At 35.7% G+C, this 18,276-nt stretch overlaps 1 protein-coding gene across 1 annotated transcript in view; it reads right to left on the bottom strand.

Annotated features, from left to right (window-relative positions):
• The window catches only part of LOC135200507 (uncharacterized), a 643,009-nt gene that overhangs the window by 82,431 nt on the left and 542,302 nt on the right, over window positions 1–18,276 (bottom strand). Inside the window, exon 2 of the mRNA XM_064229157.1 lies at window positions 12,780–12,978. Coding sequence (XP_064085227.1) covers window positions 12,780–12,978 — 199 coding nt within the window. The remainder of the gene's footprint in view (window positions 1–12,779; window positions 12,979–18,276) is intronic.

The raw sequence follows: 18,276 nt of genomic DNA, 5'->3' as shown, positions 1-18,276 counted from the left end.
TTGCAATTCTCATAATACTGAGTTATACGCAAAACATTACAACTGGTGCTGAAAACCCTCACACCCACACAGGCATACACGCACGCGCGCACACACGCTCACACACACACACACACACACACACACACACACACACACACATATATATATATATATATATATATATATATATATATATATATATATATATATATGCTACTATGGCCTTTGTCCCTATTCTTGATATCAATATTTAACCACAGACAACAGATTTGCACATAAAATGAAATTATTTAGTTATTCAACATCCCTTAAAGCCGACGCATTTTATTATTATTATTATTATTATTATATTATTATTATTATTATTATTATTATTATTATTATACAAAATCTGCACAAATCCATGCTAAATAATCCCAAGAGATCACCGACTTGCTACTATACAATTTCTCACATAAATGAATAAGCAAAACAGAACGGATATTGTAAAACGCAAATAAAAATGTCATCAAAAAGCTCACCGGGTGATTATTATGAAATAACGGCTGAAAAATAAGCAAAACCTAGACTCGTTTGTGAAACCTTGCAGAAATCTAATGTAAATTCATATCTAACCTTACATCAGTATGACTTTGACCTTGACTTCCAATCTAACACAGACTTCATTATTGGAATGTGCATGACGAATATCAGGTCTATATCTCTTCATAATCAAAAGTTATGGCACTTCAAGAACCTTAAGTTTCGCGGACGGACGGAAGCAAAGAGGACCAGACAGACAGGCAGACAGACAAATAGATAAGGAAATTATTAGATATCTCAGTGACGGCGACGGAACTCACCGGCACACGACATAGATTTTGAATGGATGGAAAACTGCATGCATGAAAATAAGGCCAAATTGGTCCTTCAAGGAAACATTGCAGACTCACTCGCAGAACTGAACAGCCAAGACACTGAACAGAAGGCTGTTCCCCTCCACCTCCCCCTCTATATTCCTTGGCAGCGCGAGAGATCTTGCCATCGCTTATGAAGATTTTGTGTCCTCACCTATGGACTCGTAATTAACATTCGCTTTATTCTTCCCCGTTAAAAGGCGTTCGTAATATCACTGTCATTATTCTCATCTAATAACCGGATATCTTTCCATAATGAAATTTACCTAGATAATCAAATGATCCCCTACTCTTCGTAAAAAAAAGAAGGAAGAAAAACCTCTTTGAAGTACGTTAATTAAATGCGTCATCATCAGCATAATAATAATAAAAAAGCTGAGTTATGCGATAATTATTAACGACGGAACTGAGATAGTCGTCCATTGGAATTTCTGAGTATCCGTCAGGAGACTACATCACACGGTATTTTTTTTCCTTTTTAAATATCGTCTTTTTTATTCCCCTCCCCCCCCCCCCCCCCCCCATATGTTGTTTTCCTGCAGTGGTATCTAGCACAGAGCCGTTCGCTAACATTCCTCAAAACAATGCATTGTTGTTGATGTTATTGCTGTGTGTGTGTGTGTTTTTTTTTTTAAGGCTATTGCTAATATTCCCATCTGCTTTTCAGAATTTCAATACTATTATTTGAAGGTTTATATTTCTAAATAGTACTCAATTCGTTTATGTTAATTATTTATAAATTAAATATTTACTTGTTTTCAAACTTCTCCTTCCATCACTCTTATTCAAAATCTTATACCTTTCAAATTTTTTTTTTTCTAAAATAAAAAATATTTTTTTTCTTCCTATCCATCCGTTACCTTCGCTCCTGGCGTATATTTCCTTCTCGATTTTCTCCCTCGTTCCTGTGTATCTCGGTATTTTTTTTTTCTACTCCCGATTTTTTTTTATTTTCTTTTTATTTACCCAGTCAATCCTTTCCTCGTCCTGCAAACCAAGAGCCATCAGGGACTTCGAGGCTCGTTCCGTTTTATCCATCTGTCGCTTTTAACATGACGTACGAGAGAGAGAGAGAGAGAGAGAGAGAGAGAGAGAGAGAGAATACTACGACGCTCTCGCTTTCATTTTTATCTTTTCCCCTTTCACTGCATTTCTTGTTTGTTTACTCCCTTTTATCCATCTTCATGTCGTTAACATCTTCATCTATTTATCAATTTACTAATTTACTTTTTTTAATGAGTGTGATCTGTTCTTTCTGTATCTCTCTTTACCTCCTCTTACGTATCCCTGTTGAACACCATAATATTCTTTGGAAGCTTGAATTTCAAGTCGTTGGCCCCTGTGGGCTTGTTCCATATGAATAGGTTTCATCTTCCGAATAATAATAATAATAATAATAATAATAATAATAATAATAATAATAATAATAATAATAATAATATTGTGATTATTATTCACTCGATACATGTAAGACCTTTATCTCGAAATACATGTTATATTTTTAAGAATATTTATCTACCCTATGTCATAATCTTCCTCCATTACATTCGAGTAAACTTTTGTCAAGGACAACAAATATCTAACTTTGTTATCTTGACGTTTTTTTATCATTTTTGTTCCTTTCTCCGCCCTCATTATTTCCTATTATTTTCAGTCTGACGTTGAAACTAACCTTAATTTCAAAAAGTCATTTAATAATCTGGAAATCTAAACATCAAACTGAAACTTCTTATTTCCTATATTTTGTCCATAAAAATGATTTCATTTGTCATCTGTATTTCGTATTTAGTTTTTTTTTAATTAAAAACTATTGCATTTTTAAAACTTGTTTTTAATTTTTTTTTTCTCCCCTTACTTTGGTTGTATTCCATTTTGAATTTAAAATCATTGTAGTTTTTTTCTTCATTTTTAATTTTCTTTATTTCCATCCACTCGAGTTTTCCTGTCTCGTCGTGTTCTAGTCGTCATGTTTCATCTGCCAGAGTCGTTGTTTTTTTTCTGCAAAGGCCTTCATTCATCAAATTCAATTTTCCGTTTTTCCCTCTCCGTTTCTTTCAATTCATTTTTCATTCTGCATTCACGTCACGTAACTTTTTATATGCTATTTTATTTACCGCATCTCCCCTTTTTCTTTAATCTCTGCCATCGTCTCCTATTTCCGTCTGTTTTCGTTATCCATTATTACTCCCTCGCCTCGCTTTTGTTCTCTTCATCTGATCGCTTCCTGTATCTCTTTACCCTTTTCCCAATTTTATTATTCGTTTCTTAAAACATTTCTTCGCCCGCCTTTATAATTCGTATCTTTCCCTACACATTATCGCTGTCTTTTTTCTTCAGTGTTCTTTTCCCCCTTGCTTCTTTATCCTTTTTTTCCTTATTTTTCTATTCAATATCATTTCCCTTCGTATGATCCCCTATTGCTTTTTTTTTCTTCCTCCTTATCTATCTATCTATCTATCTATCTATCTATCTATCTATCTATCATCTATCTATCTATCTATCTATCTATCTATTCCCCCCTCCTCCCGTGAAATTGCCAGATACTGCATTTACCCAATGTTTTATCGACTTGTCTTACTTTCAATTTTCGCTCTTCCTCAGTTTATCATTCCAATCTGTCTCCTCATCCTGTTTTCCTATCCTACATGGCGTAAAAAGAGGTAACGAAGTCCACCTTTCCTCACTGAGGTAGAAGGGAATTTCCTACGCAGTGAGAGTTTCCCGTCTCCCTTATTTGGGAACATATGGGGAAACCCCAGCTTCACTAGACTCGAAGGCAGAATTGAATTCCCGGTTCCCTATCCTCAAACAGATGAAGTTCGCCGTTCCTTTCCCCAGTGGGGCAATAAGGATATACAACTTTCCCAATCCAGCATGGCAGAGAGGTAACAGACACTATCTCCAGTGTAGTTGAAGGGAACTCAGTCTTTCCCTTTCTCACAGAAAGGAAGTCCATCCACTCTCTCTCTCTCTCTTCAGTAGGGTGGAAGGAAGTGGTTTCCTTCCATTCCTTTGTAAAGTGGAAAGGAAGGTCTTTTATCCACTTCAAAAGCCTTCCTTCCTTCTATCAATTCCCCAGTGAGGTGGAAAAAAAAATGCCTTCCTCAGTAAGGTGAAAGATACGCCTTCCTTCCATTCCACAGCAGGAAGGAAAGGAAGCCATCTTTACATTTTTAACATGTTAAATGGAAGGTTCTTTTTCCATCCTTCCCTGACGTTAAAAGAAAGTCCACTCTTTCCACCATCACTCAATTAAAAGGAAGCAAGAGAATGTAATCAACATTTCCTCAGTGAGGTATAAGGGGAAGCATCTCTTTCCCCTCTCTCACTAAGCTATAATGGAATTCCCTCTTTCCCACTCCTCACTAAGGGAGATCGGAAACCATTCCTCCTTTCCTCTCCGCTCCGCTGACTTGAAGTCGAGAGAAAGTTAATCTTTCGCTTTCCTAACCAAAGTCAAAATAAAAAGATGACATCATACGCGAACCCAAAGAGATCTTTATTACTTTGTTTTCCTTTTCAAACACTACTTCCAATCTCAGTCTATACAGCTAGAAATTGTGCTCCTTGAGTCTCTATATCGTATCATAATATCAATACAGAACAGTCGTTATGTTTGTGTACTAAAGATAAGCAGCTCAATGTAAATAGTGCTGTTTTCAATGTGCCTGGAACACAATGAAGACAGGCAATCACGGCGAATGTCCTAAAACACATACGTACATGTTTTTTTTTTCACATAATTGTAAATGTTTTTTTTTTTAAAGATGATGTCCTAAAGTTACGTAATGTTGACGTTCTTTTAAAAAACCAAACATATGCTCCTTAATACAAAATTTAAGCAAGTGAAGAACACAGTCTTCTTTATGTAAATAATCAAGAATGAGAACAAATATGAATGGCCTAGTGTATATGCGTACTAATATTGTGCTATATAAACCAATAACAGTGTCTCTCTCTCTCTCTCTCTTCTCTGTTATTCTTCATCGCTTTCTCTCGTTCCTGCCAAGGAATGTCAAAAGCTTTATTGAAAGGGGGCCCCTCGGTATCTCATAAAACAGTATTGCTTCTGTAATTGACACTTTTATGTCTTGCGGGAAACTTTTACCTTACGACTCCTGGATGTTTGTATTTTATGACAAAGTATATATATATATATATATATATATATATATATATATATATATATATATATATATATATATATATATAGCTACAATGTCCTTTAATATCTAATTCGCTCTACCTCGGAATTAATATATTTTCATATATTCTTAACCGAAGGGAATTTTTTCTCGATAATAGACTTGCCTGGACCCGGGTGCGAACCCATGGAGCCTTTCAAATAAAGGAACGTCTGTGAAGCTTTTACCTACTACACCACCGCAGTGTAGTAGGTAAAAGCTTCAATGACGTTCCTGGATTTGGAAGGCTCCATGGGTTAGCGCCCAGGTCCAGGCAAGTCTATTACCGAGAAAAAAATTCCCCTTCGGTTAAGCATATATGAAAATATATTAATTCCGAGGTAGGGCGATTTAGATATTAAAGGACATTGTAGCTCGATATATATATATATATATATTATATATATGAATCACGGAAATGTTGATATGACTTCATAGATATCCATATATATATATATATATAATATATAATATATATATATATATATATATATATACACCAAGTGTTAAAATTGTCTCCAGTGTTATTTTCTTGAATTGGAGCGTTTTCGGGCGGCGATATGGTGTTGTTTGCTAGTACTGGTGCCTTCCTTCGCATGCAGGTTGGGAGCAAAACCGCCTCCTTCGTCGTATTCATGGAGGGCTTTTGCTCCTGAATGAGTAACGCCTCCAGAAGGCGCAGTCGCGGGAGATTGTGTCACGGTGGAGGTGAGGGCGTGATTCTTGATGGCCCCTTCTTGGGCGTGGCAGGAGATTCTCTACGCACGACGCATTGTAGTCATTCGCCATCTTTCTAGCGGAACATCTGCACAGATGTCCAGCAAAGTACACAAAGAGGCTTTTGGGATATTGTGTGGTGCCGTCAACGAGTCCCGGTAGACGAGATCCACGATAATGTCGATGGTCTGGTCGACGGGCACGTTGGTGAAGAAGGATTCTACGTCGAGGGAGGCTATGATGCCAGTATCGGGGGAGTCGCGAAATTCTCCAAGGAACTCCTCCAATGAATTTAGGTTATAGCGTGGGGAGTCAAAATTTGATTGAGGCGCTTGGCCAGGACGTAAGTCGGGGGGGGGCACCTAGCTAACAATCGGGCGGAGAGGGTTGCCTTCCTTATGGGTTTTCACGTTAAGGTAGAAATAACAAAACTTGAAGGCCATTTATATGAGCGGAAGCTGGACTGTGTTAGTTGCCACCTTCATGGCACTGATATAATAATATAATAATAATACAAATTAATAATAATAATAATAATAATAATAATAATAATAATAATAATAATAATAATAATAATAATAATAATAATAATGTGGAACTTACTAACAGGTATCATTAATGAAAGGCGGTAAAACTATCTAGAGGATACAAACACCATCCCCCGCCAACAGAAAGGCTGCATAAGGAAGTGTAGGGGCACAAAATAGCAATGAAGAATAGTAAGAGAAGGAAAATCGCGGCATGGATTGACTACAAGAAAGCCTTCGACATGATAACACACACACATGGCTAATAGAATCCTTGAACATATATGGGGCAGAGGAAAACACCACCACCTTCCTCAAAAATACAATGCGCAAATGGAATACAGTATTTGCAAGCTATGGAATAATACTAGGAGAGGTTAACATCAGGAGAAGGATCCTTCAAAGTGTCACACTGTCCCCACTACTCTTCGTAGGAGCCATGATTCCCATGCTAGGGAAGATGGATGCTGAGTGCCAACTCAAGAAAGGAGGTAACATAATTAACCATCTGATGTTCACGGACGACATCAAGCTGTATGGTAAGAGCATCAAGAAAGCAGAGGAATGGCACAACTTCCTGGACAGAACATGAGACAGAAAAAAGAACTGGCCAGCGATGAAACATGGCAATGGCTACAGAGGGGAAAACTCAAGAAGCAAACAGAAGGAATGCTAACTGCGGCACAAGACCAGGCCCTAAGAACCAGATAAGTCCAAAGAACGATAGATGGGAATAACATCTCACCCAGCTGGGTATAGGGAAGGTAGTTGCATCTGGAGCGATGGAAATTGACTAGTCGGCATCTCTTGCATGGCTTGGGCACGCCCCCCTTTACACCAGGTGCTGTGCATTGACGGCAGGAGCTTGGTGTATGTGTATATATATATATATATATATATATATATATATATATATATATATATATATATATATATATATATGCACATACATACATACATATATATATGTGTGTGTATTTATAATACATACATTCATATATATATATATATATATATATATATATATATATATATATTATATATATATATATATATATATATATATATATATATATATATACATACAGTCAGACAATCAATGCACGCGCGTGCCAAATGTCCCCACACTTTACGCATTATGCTAAACGTTGTGACTACTGGTCCAAAGTCAATACTCCCTTGAATACAACAAAGTTGGTTTCGCCGGAATAAGGCTTTGCATATCTTTTGTTAAAAGGAAAATAGGATAATAACGTTTATCCTTTGTTAGAGGACGATAGAAAATTTTGATGAGTAAATGCATTATGATTTTTTTGGGGGGGCGACTGCGTTATCCGTAACTAACAGAACTCTTTATCTTAATGACATTCGTATACGAAGCGCTCAAAAAATGTAATAAATAAGCTCAGACATTTGTATGATTTCATGGAGAAAATATTGTTAGGTTCAATAAACATCTAATGTATGTTCTATAACGTAAATATTTTTGTAAAAACCAGGAATAAAATTAAACAAAATCAATATGTATTTCCTTTGCTTTTACTCAAGTTGAATATATATATATATATATATATATATATATATATATATATATATATATATATATATATTAGAATCTTTAGCACGGTTTGTATATTTAATTCAACAATCAGAATAAGAAATTTCACGGGCATTATTTTTGTTATGAATAATAAAATTACACAAAATGAAAGGATGAAATCAATAAATATTGAAGACTACTAAGATTATAACGACGGTTTATGGGTTCCAGCACAGTAAAGCTGCCTACAAACATTGTTAAACTACAGAATACGAGACACGGCCGCCCTTCACCAGTACCAAAAGCAAATGCTAAACAGATCGCACATCTTGCTTTGAAAAATGAATAACTCCATGCTAAAGCCAAAGCCAGAAACGGGGGAATTCGAACACGCAAGACTTCAGAGCTATTTGACCCAGAAATAAAAATTTTTTTGGGCAAAAGATCTGTGACAGGGGGACATACTATTGCTTGCACCATCCATCCTCTCTTTCTTTCTCTGTCACTTTGTCATTCTGCACAAAAACTGGGTTAATAAAATCAGTCTGTCTCTTTTTAAAACCTTTAGTGCTAATAAATACCGGACACAGAGTTGGCGGTATTCTTATCAGGGCAATAACAGCTTTGTAATCGAGTCGTATATATATATATATATATATATATATATATATATATATATATATATATATATATATAATATATATACGTATATTTAATATATATAGATTCCTATCATATGCACGGTAAAAATCTTCAATAACAAAACCTGGATGTGAATGATAAAAGAAAACTCAAGATAAAATGACGGTAATACCGTGATAAGAACACGGGAGCTCATTTTGGCGAGCATGATTAGGTATGATTAAAGAGGTACTACGAAGATAACCGGAAAAATAAGAGGTAATGATGTTTGAGAAATCGAGATGCTAATGGTGAGGGTACGAAGAATGGTGCAAAAGAGAAACTAAGCATTAGTTTTGTTCTCGGATAACGCTGTACTTCATACTCCTATTTAAAAGTGAGCTAATGTACTTCACCATAATTTACCTACACAAGACTGACAGAGACACAAATAGATACATAAACACACACACTATATTATATATATATATATATATATATATATATATATATATATATATATATATATATATAATATATATATATATATATATATATAATATTATATATATATTATATATATATATATATATATATATAAGAATAACTTGACCACGAAATATATAAAACGTGATGCCACGGAGGAAAATGAAAAGACGAGAACTGCCAAGAGCTTGGCAATACATACATAATATATATATATATATATATATATATATATATATATATATATATGTATGTATGTATGTATGTATATTATACTATATATAATTTATGCAGCGCCATTCCTTTCCCCCGGTTCTATTCAGAAATGCAGCGCGCCCCACTGCGTTATAGTTTACCCAGCGTTCCCACACTTTATGCATTAACTTCAACTTTGTGTGACAATTGGTCCAAAGTCAATACTCCGTTGAATGCAACAAAGTTGGTTGAGCTGGAATAAGGCTTTGCATATTTTGGACCCACGGGAAAATATTATACTGAAAGTTTCTCATTTATTAGAATAAAGTTTACCATTTATCAGAACGCCAGGACTGTTTCGCGATGAAATCCTAGATGAGTACGCGCATAGTATTTGGGATATATTTTGTTGTTGGATTAGTTGCTGCCGATACCCAACGTACATCACGGCTTTATGACACATATACCTAGGCTCAAAAATATGTAAACATACGAACGGTCATTTGTTAGCTTTTACAAAATAAATGATTTGGTTCAACAAGCATCGAATGTGTGTTCAAATAGATAAATACTGTGGAAAACCAATTATTAAAATTACACAGCAACTCCTTATATCTCCTATGTTTTGAAACACGCTATTATAATCCTCTGTAATGTTAATGATTTTAATTCAGCCTACCACAATTATTTTAACTAATTCTACCTATCTGGCAGAGTTAGAAGCGATTTTTATGGAATTAATATTCTTAATAGGGATTGGTGAAATTTTTTCCTTCAATTCTATGATTTTTTTTTTTTTTGCGAATTCATTCTTTTTTGCAGAATTCATTCTACATTAAAAAATGTCTTAGCTTTAGCTAAAAATGCACCTATCCTTATTAATAATATTAATCCTTGTGAATTCAAACGACGTAAACTTCGTTTACCACAACATCAAGATCCTGCGAGAAGTTCTGAAAGAGGGTCCCTGGGTTCCCCAGATAATTCCGAGGAAGAGATATATTCTGAAGAACTCATATTAGGATTGAAAAAATGACTTATTAAAGAAATAAGAACGAATACTCAGGACGAAGAAATCAAAGTGATTACGAAGTTAATCACAACGATGGAAGAGGTAAGAATAAAACATTTATTTGTATTATAAAACAACACCGCAATTATCAGAGTATTAAAATCACCTAACTCATTACCCACAATAATTATTTTTATAGTCATTTCACCTATTACCAAAATGCACTTTCGCATAATCTTCGCAAAGATAATTCAATCTTTTTTAATTTGTATAAATTATTTTGCAGAAATCTAAACAATTACATAATATCATCTAAAACAGCACTGCACTTATTAAATTATTTAAAATCACGTAACTCATTTACCACAACAATTATTTTTATTTTCATTTAACGTATTGCCAAAATGAACTTTCTCGTTATCTTCGTAAAACGAATTATTTTTTAAAAAATGTGTATAAATCATTTTGGAAAGATGTAAACAATTACATAACATCATAATATCTACCATATCACAACTTACCATAACATCCAAATCACCCAAACCCTTTGAATTCAAGAAAGTAATTTCAAAAGCCACTTTCGTATATTCAATTAACTTCAGCACAACAGGTCAATCGAATAATCCCTTAATTATCCTCTTATCAAATGAAAACGCAAAAATGATCCCTTATAAAAATGGTAATTTTTAGGCAGCGGTCCTCGAGAAAAGGTGCAACGAAATCGCCTTTACTCTTACGCTCTCTCTTCAAGCCATGTCAAGAGCAACACGACCCGAGGTCAACACGTAGGCGTTTATATTCATGGAATTAATTATCAGATATTTGGTCTGCGATGTTTCAACACCATCACTCTTCCAGTAGGAGGAGGAGGATGACGAGAGAGAGAGAGAGAGAGAGAGAGAGAGAGAGAGAGAGAGAGAGAGAGAGAGAGAGAGAGAGAGCTTTAATTATAAATTACCGAAAAAACTCAACAGTATTAAACCGAACAATATACTTTGCCCAGGAAACTGTATCAAAAATAGTTGAATGTACACACACAAGGACACAGAAAATAGATATATATATATATATATATATATATATATATATATATATGTATATATATATATATATATATAATATATATATATATATATATATATACATATACATATCTATACACCACACACACATCACGCACGCATTCAAAGTCGAACAATAAATAATTTAGGCCAATCAAAGCCGGAGGCTCCACCACGGGACGGCCGGCAACAATAAGGGAAACCACCAGACGATGATGATGACGGGCCACTTGCAGTAATATGGCCGGCGGGTGGGGGGGCCGCATTCGATGTTTAGACTGAATAATTGGAAACGTGTCCTTCCATATCGTCGTGTATTTAGTCTGGGACTCTCAGTCGTACCGTCATCATCATCATCATCATCATCATAGTCCGTGTTTCGACGCCTCGATTTCCCCCCGGCCCCCAGTTAGCATTACGCCGTATTAAAGCTCAGTCTGTTGATTTTGGCAAATTGCATCCGCCGCGTCCCAGCGCGCAAGGATATAAAAAAAAATTGAGAGAGAGAGAGAGAGAGAGAGAGAGAGAGAGAGAGAGAGAGTGGAGTGGAGTGGATTTTGGCGTGACGAGTGGGGTGTGCTTTCAACACGTCTGTGATCAGACATCCTTTGGTAAACCCAAAATGATTTTGGGGCATAATCCCAATCTCTTTAGCTGGTAAAAAAAATAGGAGAGAGAGAGAGAGAGAGAGAGAGAGAGAGAGAGAGAGAGAGAGAGAGAGAGAGAGAGGAGGAAGTGACGTTAAACAATGGGTTTGAAATTTCTGTATATATTTATATAAAAGGGTTTATGTGGTAAAAGCGAAACAGCCGTTAGTTTTCTTCATTACTATCAATGTTATTATTGAGAGTATATCCCTAGTGATTCAATTCTATGTTCTTGATGTTGATATACATATATTATACATAATGTATATATGTAAACATGTATGTATATATATTATACGTATATACATATATATTATATATATATTATATATGTATATGTATATATATACACATATATACTACATATACATATATAATATCTATATACGTATATATATTAAAATATACTTACATGTATACATATATACATGTATGTAGGGATATACTCTCAATAATAACATTGATAGTAATGAAGAAAACTGACGGCTGTTTCGCTTTTACCACATAAACCCTTTTATTTTGTTGTTTTCGTCTTTTTATTGTGAATAATTTGTATATTTTAAAATTTACATAAAAACTCGTTAATAAAAACTCTTAGCTCTCGGGGAGCAATCTCCCCTACTTTGGAGGGTGGGAAGAGTTCCTTTGGAAAGATACGAGAGTTTATCAATGAATTGTTATTTTGTGATATTTAAAACATGTCATTTATTGAAATAGGTTTTCTCTCCTTCAGTAACAACAATAATAATAATACATTTACTGAAACATTACAGAGACAGGTTAATATCGTAAATACGTTACGATATCCCGCACCCCACCAACGTACCACACACACGCACGCACATACACACACACACGCATACACAGAAAAAAAATCACCAACCTTTCTCGAAAAGCTTTCACAAACATACCTGACTTGACCGGAGCAGTGACGTCAGTGGCAATCGGCGCTGTAGCAGGTCCACTGGCAGTGGTAACTTGGTAGCTGGTACCTGGTTTTGTTGTTGGTGTTGTGGTAGGGGTCGTGTTGGTACCGATGGTAGTCGGGGTGGAAGCTATACCGACCACTATTGGCAGCAGGCAGGCAAGCAACCCGCCCAACCGCCCCATCTGGAAATAAACAAAAGAGAGATTGATTGCAGCATAAGTGTCTGATGGAAACCTTGCGCTGTATTTTGGTAAACAAATACTGTATGTATCGGAGACTGATTAACTCTGATTTGAATATAAAGACCAGCTCGTTTTCAAAAACCCTATTAATTCTGAATTGAATATAAAGAGGCCAGTTCGCTTTCAAAGACACTAATTTAAACAGATACAGCGAAAAGTTAATCCTCTTTGTGATTTTAATTAGAGAAGGTTCGGTGATTAATATGATTTGAAACTGAAATGTATTTCAAAAGATCATTGTATTTCTAAGGTATCTAATTGAAGCCAGTATATTCATAAATTTATTAACTAATTATGACTGGTATGAATACATAATTCATACAAACAAGGTTAATAGTGACCTAATCTGTTAGATATTACCACTGAGGAGTCATCAAGAAGCAAGACATAATAAAAACAAGTCAGGATTAATTTTTTTTCTTAAAGCGTTAAGCCGAAATGAACTCGAAAGACAAAATACCAAATTCACCGGAGGACATTTATCGATGGCCACCAAATGGCTGCCAATAAACCTGCGAATTTATTTCCTTTGCATCAGAGTGCATTTGTGCTGAAGAATACCTTCCCTTTCCCCGACGCTGTTTCCCGTCGCCATCTGAATCGGAAGCACTCTTAGATGAGTGAGAAAGGTCTTGCAACAAATGGGGAATCACTCTAGGGATGAGTAAAATAGGTCTTGCAACAGATGGGGAATCACTCTAGGATGAGTGAATAAGCTCATGCAAGAGATGGAGGAATAATTCTAGGATGAGTGAATAAGGTGTTGCAACAGATGAGGAATCACTCTAGGGGTGAGTGAATAAGGTCTTGCAACAGATGAGGAATCACTCTAGGATGAGTGAGTAAGGTCTTGCAACAGTTGGGAAATCACTCTGGATGAGTAAATAAGGTCTTGCAACAGATGAGGAGAATCCCTCTACACTGAGTAAACAAGGCCTTGCAACAGATGAGGAGAATCACTTTAAGAAGAGTGAATAAGGTCTTGCAACAGATGGGGAGAATCACTCTAATATAAGTGAATAAGGTCTTGTGATGGGACAACAAATCGCAAAGTAGACAAATGGTTCAAAGCAATATCCAACCGACGGCGCCTCTCTCAATCAATCCACACAACTGACCTTAAATGTCTAACAAATGGATTAAATGGCTCTTCGTTTATCAAGAGGGTTTTTTTTAACAATCTCTAATAAATGGCGCCTTACCTATACACTTAACAGCTTCCTAAATATTCCTAAATGGCTTTCAGTCGGTTCCTCTAATATCCACCTGATATTTTAAAATGTTTACAGATAGGAAAATGTTTATCAAATACCCATTTTCTACTGATAACGAGATAGAAGTGTGTCTACTGATATTATTTGGGTAGTTCATATAAAAAGTTAAATTCCCAGTTTATTTAAAAATAATTATATATAAACACCTATTCTGCCATCATTTAATTTTACCAAATGGGATTTATCTTACATGCATCTAGAACTCCCATATAAAGAAGCCAACGCAGGGCGTGACGAATACGGATTACTTTTCCGGGGTACTTCAAAACTGCGTTGGCGTAACGAACGCGTATTACTTTTCCGGGGTACTTCAAAACTAACAGTAATAAAACTGAACTCCATTAACTAACAAACAAACAAATCGCTACCCGAAAGTTCAAGAAAAAATACAAACAATTCAAGGATAACGAAGAGAAAAATGCTAAATGTATAAAAATTTAGAACAATACACCAAGAGTAGTATAAATTAGTAAATGTATCCAAAAACCAGAAATTAACTTCTGGCGAAATATTACGACTCTTCCAGGTGAAACAGTCTTGAAGAGTGCCAACGAGAGAGAGAGAGAGAGAGAGAGGTTTATTCATATATTCTAAAGGAATATTCAAATTAAATCAAATAAATTAGAAAAGTCATGTTCTCTGGGGTTACGTGGAAATTGAGTCATTGCAATGCTATGGCGTGGGGGGGGGGGGGGGTTGGGGGGGGGGGGGGGGTGGGGGGGGGGGGGCTACTGCAGCAATAGGGAACGGTGGAACAAAGGAAATTCGCACATAGTAAAATTGATGAATAAAATGTGAATGACGAACTTGATGAGCAATAAACTGATCTCCGAGAAAGGAACATATGAATATCTGAGACAAACCCCTCATGATAAAATGAGGATTATTTACATACTGACCTCATATTTTCAATCTAAATGGAAAATTACATGCACAGCTATGGCGAGGGATAAAAAGAAATAAAGATAAGCGTAACCACATCAAAATATGGGAAAAATGTCAAGAAAATTAAAATATATACAAAATCAACTAACACAAAGGCTGACGAGAAACGAAAAAGTATATACTGTTTAATTAAACCAGGAATACACTCGATGATGGAAACCAGGCGCATGCTACAGTAATGAGATCATAAAATAAACAGTGGGAGACGTAATATATGCAGGTAATATATGCGAACACAATTGTCAAAAAGTGCTTTAAAGTATTTGGATTTATAGGACGAACCGAATCTCTGTTGACTGAAAAAAGCAGACGTTTATGGAATATTTCCATGTAATTTGGTGTTGAAATTTATTTAGAAATTATTGTATGTATCTGGGGGCTGAATTTGCGTGTTTTCACTATTACAAAGAAAAGCAATCCGCCTACAAGTGCATATACGTGTAATAACACCTTACACTTTCATATATTGTAGTTACAAATACATCTGTCCAACGGGAAATATACTGATGGCCACTTAACAAACAAATGACCTTATCGACGTTCTAATGACCTCGTTTCTTTTCCCTGACGCCTTTACTTTATCTTCCCATCATCATGAGTCTTGGACCATTCCTTTCACCCCGTCTGTTTTGATTTCTTCTCTCTCTCCCCTCTCTCTCTCTCTCTCCTCCCAGGGACACCCGGAGTTACCTCCCGAGACACACCGGTGTACCTCCTGGAATTGGCCATGGGATCTAATCCAATTGATTTTATGGTCTGCAATCTGTTACCAGGACAACCTCAATTTGTATCCATTCCAAGGAAAACCTCACTTTTACCCCTCTTCCCAAAACCACAATTCCCACCCAGATCCCTCCCTCCAAACCTCTTCCAAATTACACACACACAACCTCCCAGACGATGACGACCATTAAGAAAGGAGTTATTTTCGCAAGCTTTCTATACGGTCTGTGGCTAAATTCTCTCTGCTTGATACTGATGACGCCAATTTGTGGGTTACCAGTTTTGTTACTGACATTTTGCTTAGATTTTATGGTCTCGTGGATTTTATGGTCTCGTAGAAATCTAACATTCTATCTTCTTTTTTTCTGAGATCATGTTTACGTTAAAATATTTTTTTAAAGAACTATCTGCGTGCACATATGAATCTAAGTATACTTTTCTTAAACAAATAAATAAAAGAGGGGGTGACACTATGTTAAACACTGTTTTTTAACTGAATCTAGTTCTTTTATTAATGGTTTTTAGTAGACAATCACGCGTTCACTATCGGGGATAAAATATAATCCTTCTTGCGGAAGTAGAAATGACTAAGAGAAAAAGTTTAGAAACTATTCATGCTGAGCATTGAAAGGTATTTGCCAACAGAATATTAACTGAAAAGGTAGATAAATACTGCCGGTCGTTAATTCTCCACATTTTACGTGAATTAGGATTCTAAACACACTGTAAGTCTATAATAACTATTTGATCTAACCACACATTTACCATCCACCTTAAGTCATCCTCTTCTTCCTCGAAATCCGGCTGTTTTACTGCTGACTTATCGAAGTCTGTTGACAGCGAACAGCAAAACCCTCTGCCATCCGAAAGCTCCCTACTTATGGTACTCCTTCACAAGGAACGCTGAGTCACACCTTCGTATCTGACCAATCTTTTCCCCCTACCAAATCGACAGATTTTCATTTGTTTCCGAGTGAGTATCGTGTGACTCTGTTACAAGTTTACTCTCTCTCTCTCTCTCTCTCTCTCTCTCTCTCTCTCTCTCTCTCTCTCTCGTCTCATATATATATATATATATATATATATATATATATATAGTATATATATATATATATTATCTTTTGTTGCGTTCAATCAAGTGTCAGTAATCTTATTTTTAAAAATTCTTCACTGTATTCTTTCGAGTACCTTCATCTGTGTGAAAGTATTCATGAGGATCGGAACGCTGTCTGTCACTGGAGATTGCTAACAATGACACATTTTATACCGACATGTAAATGCAATGCACGCTTCATGTTCAGTACTCGTGCGAACCTCGACGTATTAAAAAAAATAATAAATAAACAAAATAAATAAAAAACTATCACTTATCATTTCTGATGGTCTCAGGGAAATCTCGCTAACGCCTGCATTTTTCTTCTGCGCTGAAACTATCTATCCTTGGTAGCATAGAAATTCAGAAATAGTAGCCAGATATACCTGAATTACATAATGGCACCATTAAGTTTACCGACATTGGGAAGATTATATATATATATAACATATAATATCTATATATATATATATATATATATATATATATATATATATATATATATATATATATATATATATATATGAGATGAGAGAGAGAGAGAGAGAGGAGAGAGAGAGAGAGAGAGAGAGAGAGAGTTGCTGTACACAATGGTACCATCTATCAACTGACAATTAGATCTATGTCTGTTACGACGCCAAATAACTTTAACACATCAAATCTTTTTATAGGAATTTATTTTCACGATCTGCGATACTACTCTTAGAAATCCCAGGGGAGCAAGGGACCCTCTTCGATCTGTCGTCAACCGTCATAACATGGAACGGAATGAATTAAAAACAAGGAAAATCATTTTACTCTGTAATATGATAGACAAGCACTTAACGAAGGCCTATAATCGAATATTTTTCATATAAGCAAAAAGGCTTCTTTTAAATTATTAATAATAATGCTAATAAAATACTTTCAAGAAAGTTTCAGCTAAATTTTGACAGCTGCATTTCTTCAGAAAGTATCGACAAACGAATTGGGGGGCTGTATGGTCGAGTCCCACTCGAAGGGACGTAGCCACCATCACAAAGGGTCTGTAACTCATTACACAAGACGATCCAGTCTTATCCTATGGGATCTAAGCCCTCAAAAGGCGATCAAAGATTAACCGGTCCTTTGTAGAACTCGTTAATGAATTTAATCTTTCGTTAACCAATATCCCCGCTCTCCACCCCCCCCCCCCCCCACCCCCCACCCCCGCCCCCTGTCCCT

This window comes from Macrobrachium nipponense, chromosome 27, assembly GCF_015104395.2.
Source record: "Macrobrachium nipponense isolate FS-2020 chromosome 27, ASM1510439v2, whole genome shotgun sequence".
NCBI lineage: Eukaryota > Metazoa > Arthropoda > Malacostraca > Decapoda > Palaemonidae > Macrobrachium > Macrobrachium nipponense.
The sequence above is the reverse complement of the archived record's forward strand: the minus strand, read 5'-3'. Positions and strand labels throughout refer to the sequence as shown.